The sequence below is a fragment of the Hippichthys cyanospilos genome, chromosome 13, assembly GCF_059441005.1.
Source record: "Hippichthys cyanospilos isolate Australia breed blue-spotted pipefish chromosome 13, RoL_Hcya_1.0, whole genome shotgun sequence".
NCBI lineage: Eukaryota > Metazoa > Chordata > Actinopteri > Syngnathiformes > Syngnathidae > Hippichthys > Hippichthys cyanospilos.
In genome coordinates, this window is record NC_142381.1 from 10,058,378 (window position 1) to 10,070,883 (window position 12,506).

At 37.3% G+C, this 12,506-nt stretch overlaps 1 protein-coding gene across 1 annotated transcript in view; it reads right to left on the reverse strand.

Moving 5' to 3' along the window:
• Positions 1 to 8,676: 8,676 nt before the first annotated feature.
• Positions 8,677 to 12,506, reverse strand: part of trpc7b (transient receptor potential cation channel, subfamily C, member 7b) — a 46,066-nt gene continuing 42,236 nt past the window's right edge. Inside the window, exons 11-12 of the mRNA XM_088431282.1 lie at positions 11,762 to 11,837; positions 8,677 to 10,299 (exon numbers count right to left, since the gene is read on the reverse strand). Coding sequence (XP_088287408.1) covers positions 10,160 to 10,299; positions 11,762 to 11,837 — 216 coding nt within the window. The 3' untranslated portion in view covers positions 8,677 to 10,159. The remainder of the gene's footprint in view (positions 10,300 to 11,761; positions 11,838 to 12,506) is intronic.

The following is a 12,506-nucleotide window of genomic DNA, read 5'->3' on the forward strand; positions in this document are numbered from 1 at the left end:
TTACTGTATATTTTACAGTAACTAATATAGAACCTACAATTAAGATCAATGAACTCTGCCTAGTAACTAGTGACTATGCTGACAAAGTCATTCTATATCTGTGTTGCTGTGTCTACTAGAGTGAACATTTCAGTTGTTTATTCTTTAATTTCTCTCATGTGATTTGTGATATCTATAATCCTGACAATTGGAGAGAAATTGCTTTTCAAAAAAGAACATCAGCCAGAAAGGCAGCCTCCTGCATTTTGTTGTTTGCCACCCCATTATTTATTTGCTCCACATAAAACACCGGTTACAGACTTAAATAGATGCTATAAACGTGCAACCAAAAACAGTCACCGAGTGAGTAAATGAGGATGAAGAATGACAGCGAAGCAACACAAAACAGAACAAAGTGGCCTGAGAGGCAAAGCGAATTTGAAGATGAATGGTGTTGCAAACAACCCATAAAAGGCAAAGAATGTTGAAGCAACATAAATACACCGAAGCACATTGTTGCTGTACATTACGAGCAACGGCGGCCGCGCTTGCAATAAACACTACTTTCTTTCGCTGCGCCCATCATTGTACAGGCACTTCAAACAAAGCCAGTCGAGTGTCTGATAATGCAAAGAACAAAACATATTCAGGTAATTTGCTTCATCAGTCACGATTATTTGACGCTGTGGTACTATTACAGAAAACGCCCAGCCAATCCCAGCGGGCGAGAGGCGAGGTACACCCTCGACGGGTCGCCAGTCAATCTCATGACAAATAGAGATGAACAACCACTCGCGCTAACGTCCGCACCAATGGGAAATTCAGTCTTCATTTCACTTCCATGCGTTTGGAATGTGGGAGGAAATCCGAGTACCAGGAGAAAACCCACACAGGAATGAGGCAAACATTCAAACAACACACGGGAGGGCCGGAGCTGAGATTCACACACAGAACATCTCAATGTGTGGCACACACGCATACACTTGTCACTATCAAATATTTTAAAATCAAATATCCCTTTGAATAATTGTGTAATCACCTCCAATCCATCCCCGCAAAATTGTTATTTTTTTTCCAGTAAGGTTGAACATGAGTGGAACTATAACTATCTCTTAACTATTTATTATATATTTGTTGTGAATTGTGAATGGATCTTACAAGTCATCATTTATTCCTATCAAAATGCATAATAAATTAATTTGTATTTAAACTTTGGGAGCTGCTTTTTTAAATTGTATTTTATATACATTTATTCACATATAGCAGTGTTAATTTACCTCCATCAAATTCATGATAATGGGAATACCTTCATAAATTTGTCAAGAATAACTTGAAACAAAACGGTTTTGAATTTCCCAAACAGTCATATACTTCTGGGTGTGTTGACTAAATTGCGCAATGTTCTACTAAATTTTGTTCCTCGTATTCGTGCAGGGATTGTATTTGCAAATTACTTAAGTAATTGACCCTCAGTGTTGTTTTTCTATTGTGATGACAATGTGCTGATGGCAGCAAATATTTTGAGGGAGAAATACTTTTATTCTGTAAATTTCATATCCTATGTGTATGTGTATGTGAGTGGGCGCATGCATCTCAGCACTAGTCACACACCTCGAGGATGGAGCAAGTCGCCTGGAGGGCTTATTGTGTCAGTCCCAACATCCATCTCGAAGGTGTGTGCTCATTCCAGGAAAATTGGTAAACACTTGACAGCTCCTTTATTTTTCGTCCGATGGCAGTCTGGCAGAAACTTCTTAACCAACTTTATCAGTGATGGGCCTGCTCCACAAATGAGATTTTGACATTTCACCAATCATTTCAACTCACAGAATAGAATAGTCTTTGTGTTATATATCGTGTCATCATTTTGCAATACGAACATGCCGTGACTGTTAAAGGCGAAGTCGTCAAAAATGTTCTTCAGTTATGCTTTATGCGGCCTCGCTAGTCTTTGGAATGAATGGATGAATGGAATGGATTAAGCAGCAAAATCTTTTTACCCAACTCAGGTTGCAGGCATTTTCATCACTTGCTTTCAGTTGAAAATGACATCACAGTTGCCCAGAGTAAAGGTAACGCCCAATTATTGCTCAGCTTGCAGTTATATGATCAGCCTCAGAAAACAGGTGGCTTGACTATTACTGGAAAGCCAACTAACTAACTAACTAACTAACTGCTATGAAAAAAATATAATAGATTTAATAGGTTTTTGAATAGATGTGCGGTCAATTTAAAAAATAGACTTGATCAGAATGAGTTAATTTCATGAAAGCACCTGATGAAATAATATTGACTAAATTCAACACTCTTTTTTTCAGTGTAGTGTATTAAATAGCACACACACTCAAATGTCAGTTAGTAGAAGCTTTATGAGAATTTCATTTTGCACTGATGGGATTTTGTCTCCGGGGTGTTTCCCTCTAATGAGATGCTGAGATGAGAAACTGATGGCTCAAAGGAGTGATTGATGGCTTCGATATACAGAAACATGTTGGTCTACCACCACTGGCTTTCTTAATTTAATGACACATTTCCGCAGCAAGGAAGTCAAGAAAAGTCAGGCGAATGTCAACAATCAAAGACGCCTTCATTATTATGAATACAGAGGGTTGACAATAAGCTACAAAACCAAAGTGCCATCATCTGACATCCGATTAGACTCTGCCAGAAAACATAAAACGTGCAAATTAATCTTTTTCATTTTTAACAGATGACTGCTGGGTCAACTTATTAGGACAAAAATTTTATGTCGAACGAAAGAAACAGTTCATGATCCAAAGTATACCACATCATGAGTTAAAAATGGCGGAGGCATTTGTGGGCACTTATGGACAGAGCTGTCTCGCTCTACTGATGCCGTTACTGCTGACAAAAGTAGCACAATTAATTGAGAGGTGATAATTAAAGTCAGTTAAGTGGAATATGTTCTACGGTCCAGTAAAAGGGTCTGAGCTCAAGCCTATAATGTATGTGTTTCACTTACTGAAGACAAAAGTGAAGGGCCATTAACAAGCAGAAAATAAAGGTGCAGTGAGTGAATACCTGGCAAAGCAACTCTAGGGAAGAAACACGCTAATTTGGCCAGGGGCTCCAGACTACTTGCACTCAATGACTGCAAATATTTTCCTCCATCCATCCATCCATTTTCTTCTAACTGCTTATCCTCACTAAGGTCGCTGACGTGCTGGGCAGTAGTCAGGGGACATCATAAAATGGTTGCCAGCAATCGCAACCAGGACAAACAATGGCAAGTTTTGAAATATATTTCTCTTCATAATCACGACCCTCGCTAAATCCCAACTCACTCAACAGGCCAGGTCACACCTGTCAAAGCCACAAACAAACAGATACAGCAGTACAGACCATGAAGATAGTGACTCAGAGTCGACAAAAATATTATCTGCACATGTATGCATATGGTGTATTAGCAATATCAATAAAGTTGTAAAATATACTTTAAACAGTCTTACCCTGCATTAGCTCATATGGCCATTGCTGAACATCAACCAACAAATGCATCACACATTTAATGTAATGACCACAACACAGCTATCTTAATGCCTACCAATTAGCTGGTGTGTAAATTGCCATGTGTAAAATAAAATAATCCTTTAATAATCCCCCACGGGGAAATTCAGGTGTTGCAGGAACACACAGCAGATTATCAGAAAAATGAACAGCACTCATATAGCGCATTTAGCGGCGTTACATTATATGCTGACTGTACAAGTTGGCCATCTGGCAGGCTTTTAGTTGAAAAGAAATAAAGAAAAATAGATTATAAAATGAGAAATAAAGAAATATATAAAGAATGACGGGTGTTTTAGGTTGTCCCATAATAGACCAACCATGTGTGTGTGTGTGTGCGTGTATGTATATATATATATATATATATATATATATATATATATATATATATATATATATATATATATATATAAATGTGTGTGTCAATTATAAATAAAAATCAGGCAATCAACGTGCTTTTCTTAGCTCTGACTACCTGGATTTGTGGCACATTCGTAACGCGTGTGCCACACTGAGCGCGCAGAGTACACAGATCGAGCGAGCGGACTACTTAATGATGAGCGAAGGAGAGATTACCATCGTAATCGAGCAATGAGATTTGGAGCGAGCAAAAAGTTTTTTCTGTGCTAAAAATCCATTGATCCATATTTGCTCGCGCGATATAATTTACTGTGCTCAAAATCTATTTTTGCTCACTCATAATTTTTCTTTGCTCGCTTGCGACACAAATATAATTCCATTAGGTAGGACATCACTGAAAGGCTAAGTGTGAAATGCAAGATATAATATATATATATATATATATATATATATATATATATATATATATATGTATTTATTTATTTATAAAGGCACACTACTCTTCTTGAGGCAGACAGCTGGGAAGAGGAAAGCTGCAGAGGAGGCCTCCAAATCCTTGGAATCCTCATCTCGTTGGTGGGAGGAGGTCATGTTGCTGAGATAGACGGCAGATAGAGAGCTTGTGATGAACCCAGAGGAGAAAGAGAGGGAGGATGAAGAGCAAAGAGAGAGGGCGGGAGGGGCCTAGTTGAGGGGGTGGGGTGACGCAAAGATCTCCCCTTGAGCCTCTGGGACAAATTACAACAGTGAGGAGAATGTCAGTTAGACTGTTGTTTGAACACACAAACACACCTCAAGCACGCACTAACAGAAACAGCTTGTGCTAATAAAATAAACTGCTGCTGTGATCGAATCAAACAGACATCCACATTGACAGAGTGTGTTATTAAGTAAAGCCCTTAAGGGTGAGACTCATATTCAAAGTCTGACAAGAAAGCGAAGAAAAAAATCAGATAATAGAATATCCTACCAACTTTCAAAAGGAAACCATTCTTGGACTGAATTGGTTGCTATGGAGATCCAGTCATCCCCATTGTTTTTATTTGTAAGTGTGCTTACTTACAGCGGTTTGTTTGCTCAATTACAAGATAGTGTTCCCTAATTTTATTTTATTTTTTTTCAGGTCTGTGAAGCGCCAATATACAGTTAACTGCTTAAACATGGAAAGTAAACCTAAGTGGAGCAACATCATGATGCCGATTTTCTGAAATCCAGTGTCCATTCTTTTATTCAACTTAAAAATAGTTTCTAGATGTTCTAAATTTTTGAAAAGTTGTATGTTTAAATCGGTGTTGGCATTACTTCCATTAATTTTCACCAAGTCCTCAGCCATCATTTGAGAATTATGGGGTAGCCATCTTATTTCTGTGCAGTCTCAGTAATCAAGGAAGGAATAGTTGACTTGCTTTCAGTTTATCTAAAATCTTGAAAAATGTGGAACAATTTCATTTCAGTTTACAGATCTAACTTTCACATCGATAACTAGAATCAACAGGAAACATGGCAATGATTGTCAGACATTCCCTGATTAAACATGAGTGAACACAGCATATTTTGCTTGTTTCTGCTCTTCAAATAACACCAAACAAATAAGGCCAATGTTGCACACAAAGACAGTGAAGAAACAAGCATGTTAGAGCGTTCTATTTATTTAAAGGAACAATAAATATGACAGTATCCTGTAAGATTTAATTTCAATCAGCATTAAAAAATACATTATTTTTGGTCAATGTCCTCCTAGAGATTGCGACTAATGGTGATGTTTTTTTAGCTCCCTTGTTTTTTTTTTTTTTTTTAAGTTTGAATGCAAACATTTTCTCTGTCATTAATTTAAACAAACTATCTGTGGCACTTTATGCATTTTAACCAGCCCACCTAATATTATTTAAATGTGACAAATGCCTCAAGTATAATGTTATTGATGTTCAAAATAGTACATAATTGAGAGAACATTAAATGTGGGACAAGGACACAGTAGTTCTAACATACACAATGACTTAATGAATAAAACCACTGGTGAGTTAAAAAAAAAAAAACTTGCATAAAAACTTCAAAATTAACAAAAAAAAAAATACATTGATAAAAATGCAAAAACTGTAGATGGTTTTTATTTTGAAGTTTGCCTTTGTAGCAGAGTGAGCTTGAGTCCTTGAGACTTTGTTTTTGTTATCACACTACGTGTCGTCCAACATCAAGGTGGTGATGAAGTGAAATTACTTTTATGTTACTTAATTACAATAAAAAGCCCATAAAGTCCCCCTAGTTTAAAATAACTGATCAAATCAGTAGACTTCCATCTTCCTTTGGTATGTCAATGAATCAAATCAGAGAAAAAGCCGAAGAAGAAGTTCTAATCTAAAAATGATAACATTTACCATATGAAGTTGTTCCTTTTCGATTTTTGGTGTCAGCCCAATACTTTCGGTGCATCCCTACCTATAGAATGGCAGTGTGGGCGCTAAAATGTTTCACCTGGTTTGGCAGGCGATTGAATTGTGTGCAGGAGCTCATAGACATTATAGCGACAATATCAGGAATATTTAAAAAATCAAAATAAGACTTGGGATTTAGTATTAATGGCCTTATTGCAAACAATCGAGTGGCAAGGCATTGTCGGGAAGTTGCACCTACCTCCCCTTGCCGCTCTATAAAACCACCTTTGAACAAAGAAAAAAAAAACATTGACTATCACTCTACACCTCCCTTCTTCCTAATAGCAAACATTTGTTTGGCCTGAAACTATCGGGGAGAGAAAATCATTTTTCAGCCCCTTGCGATTCTCAGAAGCATCTTCGGGCTATAAAAACAATAAACATAAACAACAGAAGAACAAATTAAGTCGCACATGGCTTATAGGTTACCAAAATGTAATAGTCACACATTTAATGGCTTCGGCAAATATTGTGGGAGCAGTTGGAAATTTAAAATTAGGTCCCAAAATATAATAAATGTCATGTGTGCAGCTGAGGCTTTATTGATTCCAAAATATTGTTTTTTTAGCAGTAGGCTGTTTGCTTCACTTTTTCCCCTTTAGTATAAATGAGCAAATGCTAAATATACAAAACGTGCCTTCATATAACATTTACTGTGTTGCATTTGTCACAGAAATAATATTTTATACACAGCAGTTGAGAAGTTAGCACAACAATAAGAGCTTGTATTTAAATGTTGTCTTTTTAAGTAGAATTTGCATACTTTCCATATGCTTGAATGGACCCCCCCCCCCCCAAATAAAAAGCACACAGCTATACCATGGACCCTCAGAACTCTAACATTTGATGGTAAAAGAACTTGGTAAATTTGGCAGATGCAAAAGTGGCCTTTGTGGTTTTATATCAGGGATTTGACTTTGAATAAATTTCCCTGATCAACGATAGGGAAAATGAACAACTAATCTAATAATCCATTATTAGTTGTTTTTTCCCCACTAAACGGGAGAATGACTTTTCAATGTTCCAGTTCCCGCGCCACTTGTTGTACTGAGCCGAATAATGCTGCCATGGTGAAAGTCTGCACGGATGTAATTTAACTTTCATAAACTGCGACAGTGGTGGTTTAGTTTTAGTCTTTAGAATGGAAATTCAACATTTTCCTCATTTCTATATATGATCACCTGGTTTAAAAGTGCATCCACAATGTATTAAAGCAAGTCGGGAAAAGCTTTTTTTCGAAACAATGTGCGCTATACATGCCAGCAGAGGGTCAAGACGCACATCATTTACTATTCTTTTAGGTGTCAATCTCTCCCATTTGACCTACAATATTTTATTTGGTCATATTCTGACAAATCTGGGTCAGTCTATCAATTTTCCAGAGTCAATAGTGACGAAAAGGTTAATCGAGCTCAGTAATGACATTGAAAAATTGCAAGACTGACTCAGGTACGTATGAATCTGACCAAGAAAATGCCGGAGGTTGAATGATAAATATGATAAATACTCCTTCAATCTGTCAGTACTAGACTCTGAAAATTGAAAGACTGACTAACATTTGTCCAAATCTGACCAAGAAAATGCCACAGGCAAGCAAAATGATAGCCCACTGATTCTCTGCCTATGTTGCCAAAGATGGTGTTGTCTCGCCAAAAAGCTTCTTCAAGATATTATAAGTTTGCTTTAACAGAAGCAACAAAACAAAAATACACAGTTGGATGTAGTTTTTCTTGATAAACCAATAAAAATGTTTCACCTTTATGTGTTCTGATCTTTGGCCAAAATTACATATTTTCTATGTTGGGTTGGCAACAATCAACTCTAAAAATTCTAGTACGATAAATTCTTCAATATCAGTTAATGTATTGTTATAACAATCTCTTGCATGTACTTTAGTCAACTCAGAGAGTGTTAACATGCTTCCATATATGCTGCTGTTTTGGTTAGCCGCAGAGCTTACAACAAGAAACAATACCATTACAGTTACAGCCCATTTTATTTTCTTAATGTTCGACTAATTGTGCTTTTTTTCAAGTGGATTTATGCATAAAGTAAGCAATTGCACCACAGTGACTATTTGACCAATATAATACGCAATGATGGACCTCATCAATTTACACGGTATTCTGATGGAGGCAACTATTAAAACAATGTTGAGGAATCAAATATTGATAAAATAAAGGATATCACAAATTGTGTGAGGGTTTCGAAGGTCCACCGCACATACTGAAGGTTCCGTCGATGGATTTTCAGCCTTGACTGAACTGACTCAATCGATAAGAGTGAGCTCAATATGTACAGTGCATATACTTACTGGCATATGAGGTAAAAGGCTGCATGGAGATATTTTATGATCTGATTTTTGAAACAACAGAAAGTGGGGTACACAATTACCAAAATTTGAGCCAAATTCTGTCTTTTTCCTCATTCAAAGTCATCAAAGGGGCTTTTCTTGGCTTTCTATCAAAAAAACCTGGACAGATTACTTTGTGTTGTGATATTCTGCAAAAAGACACCCTGTTATATATTAGGGATGTCCCAATCCATTAGATATAGGTTATGATATTTTTATTTGATCACTTTTTTGTTTTGTTTTTGTTTTGTTGATTGTTTAAGGGCTAGACAACAACACAGATATTACAAAAAAATATTGACAAAAGAAGATAGGTCGAGAAATAAAACATATATTGATGTGTATTATACGCAACATGTCAACATGGACGGACAGAGCGTATATAAATGCAGCCAGCAGAAGAACGTTTAAAGGTTTCATACTATTTGGTTTAAACTAGTCAAGTATTGTACATTTTTTGTAAGCCCTTAAAAAATGTAAATGAGACAATTTTAATAAATTATTTATGTTTTCCGTCATCAATAGATTGCAGAGGTGTCAAATCGGAACTCCTCAAAAACTCGGGTGCAAAAAATTGCGATCAGGACATCCCTAATAAATATGCAGGCATTCACTGGACTAGATTTCTTCTATTACTCTGCTTTTATTCTCCGTCTGTCTTGATACCCTGTGTGACATTCTGTCCCTCTCAGGTCAGTTGGACTACAAAAGATATGACACGTTTGGGAAACTTTTTGTTTTTTAAAAACTTGTACAACACACATACTTTTTTTCCTCTTCATGTGTGGAATTTCTACTATTTCAAAAATCAGTTAAGATTTTAAAAGGCTGGTATATGAGTACCCTACTTAACCTTAGCCGTGTTTTCTATTTGTTTTGACACTATGTTGAGCTGTGTATTGAAATAGCACATTGTGTTTCTAGAAGCAAAAGGTCTTGTTTCTTTATGAAATGTATTCAACTGAGCAAATCAATCAAGCATATTTCCTAGTTAATCACTTTTCCCCCTGTTGTACAAAAGGGAAGAGGATGATTTAATTAGACTGCCTGGTGTATAAAGGGCTGTGGAGTCTCTTGACACATCTGTCATGAGGAAACACAAGCCTGTGCGGCGTGAATAAAGATTTCTTCCCTCTTCTTTCTCCTCCGGGTTTCCCCATCTTCTCCCTGTTGGACGTGTGCTCATATCCCTTGGCAGTGCATCTTCTTTCTTCATTTGTCTCCGTTCATCTACCGACCAGTCTTCTATTTTCATGAGATTTGCACTGTCAACACCATTCAACCCAGCTGAGTTTACCTGGCCCTGGCAATGTAAACATTTTCTTTTACTCTTTGCCCAAAGACAGGAAAGCTTACTCAAACCCATTTTTTTTATCTCAATGCTTTGCTTGCAATTTTGTCTTTCCAGCTCTCATAAACATCCTGCTTCCCAGCCGCTTCTTATTTTTTCCCCTGTCTCTCTTTTACATAAGCAGGGCCCAGTTTTCTGACCGTCCTTCCATCCGCATCAGTGCCTCATGGTGTTCTTGCCAAATTTCTCGCCGAGTTGCTGAATAAGCAGAGACAGCTCCCCAGCAGCCTCCGACTTCTCCTCCAGCAGCTCATAACGCAGGCTAGAAATGTCCTGCTTGATTTCCTTCAGCTCACCTGTGAATACACGACAATTGCAACATGTCAGCGCGGGACAACTGTAGGAAAATGCACATGCAGTGTAGGCAGCATCGATGATTGAGTTGTTACTTCTTCCAAAAGTACAGTACCTATCAAAAATTGGTACGCAACATACATAAAAATTGTCCATACTTTGAACTTTTAACTCTGTAATGCCTGACCTTACTTAAACTGACCCGGTCCGGATATTATTGACAGCCCAATAAAATAACTTCAAAGTCTATAAATGGTCCTTCAAATTTTATTGTGAAAATTACACTTGAAATTTTTCTTTTTGGAGTGTTGCATACATTTTTCTTTTTCAGATTGACATCAAATAATAAATTCAAACAATCAATGATATTCTAAAACGGTGGTTCTCAAAGAGGGTTCGGCGGAACCCTGGGCGTCTGTGGCCTGACTGCAGGGGGTCCATGAAATAATTTGGGGGTTTTGGAACTGATTTAGTTTATCTTTAACAGTTATAGATTTGTTCCTTGTTTGGCTTGGTCTGTTTTTTGGCGCCACCTCTAGCCGCTGTTGATACTGTATTGATAATGTGTAATCAGTCTACTTCCAACAAATAGAAGCCATTGTAACATCCAGGAAGGACAGAACATTGGATTATTAATCCAAAAAATTTATACTTGAGCTCATTTCGTTTTATTATAAATTAAATTGTGATTGGATTCATGACTCTTCAATAAAGCAACCAATTCAAGCAGTTTAAAATATTTAAAAAATGTGTGCTGTGACAAAATGTAGCTCCGCCCCTACCCCCTAAGTGTGCTCCTTAGAGGACATCCTGGCGTTTGCATTGTTTTCTCGTGTGCTTGAGTAAATGCAATTAGTTTTGCTCTCTTGCTGAGACCAAATGGACAAAACAGTGGAAGCAATTGAATAGGCTGGATCTCAGGAGGAGATAATACAGCAGACATGTTGTGTCTTCTTGAATCAAACCTCTAAAATAAATTATTGTAAAACCTTCTAAAATATTCTAAGTGAGATGAACCTGTGTAAATAGCCCAAAGCTATATGTATGATTTATTGTCATTACCATTTTCATGTTCTAGACACAGCAGACACATTTTTAGCTATACTGCACCTGCACAGTCAAATATGATCTAGTAAAGGAAATGTATTTCTTGGTGTCAGAGAGATATTAATTTAGTAAATTGGTGATTATTAAGATTGTATTAACTGTATTTAAAGACCGCGTCCAACAGTGTAAATCAAAATCGCACAAAATGTTGTACACTCAGTGTGCATGGGGACTCAATAAAGTGCTTGTTGAGTATACAGAATATGGGCATATTTTTATTCATTCATTTAAATTTGCGTGCCAAGGTTGAACGTGCGTTCTATCCCATTTAATACGAAGCCGAAAGGTTTTTTAAATTGTACATCCAGTTCAAGACGTGTGCAGCGTGAGGAAGTAAAGAGAAAAAGTGTCTGTTACCTTCGTTGACTTCATCACTCTCTCTATCCACTTGGGCCTTGAGCACATAACGCTTAATGAGTCGCTTCATGATCTTCTGCAGAGGAAATAGCGAGGACAACAAAATGAGAAGGTGGTGAGGTGATACGACAATACTTGTATATTGAGACAACAAACAAGTATCTCGTTAAACTTTTAACACCGGCACAACAAGCTCCGGTACAAACGGAGATGTTGATATTGATCTCTGAGTCTCCAACAAGCCTTCGCTGCTTAATATTTAATCGCCCGTCTATTTTTGGGCCACTCTATCGTAAACTGTTGGACTTGAAAATAAATCGAGTGGACCAACGGATGGAATTTTCGTTTTTCTGTCTCTCAGGATGGCCATGATGTGGAGACAAATGAGGAGATGGTCTGATCCCTCTTGAGTGCTCATTTGCCATTTGCCAGCACTGTGTCCACCTCAGCGAGCTCATTTGGGTCATTTCGTCCTCATTATCTTGCTCTCTTTCCTTCTTGCCACTTCACCTCTCACGTCATATTCACATTTCAATTCTGTCACTTCCTTTCTTTACAGCCTCTTAAAATGTCTTATCTCCACTTCAATTAGGATCGCTTTCACACCCACGTCTATTCTTTTCCTCCCACCATCCCTTGTTTTGCATTTTATTCTTATCTCTAATCCACATGTTCATGTTCACTTTCTAAGATCTAGATTGCTCTTTTTGTAATAGTAGTCCTCCTTCCAGGAATTATGGTATTA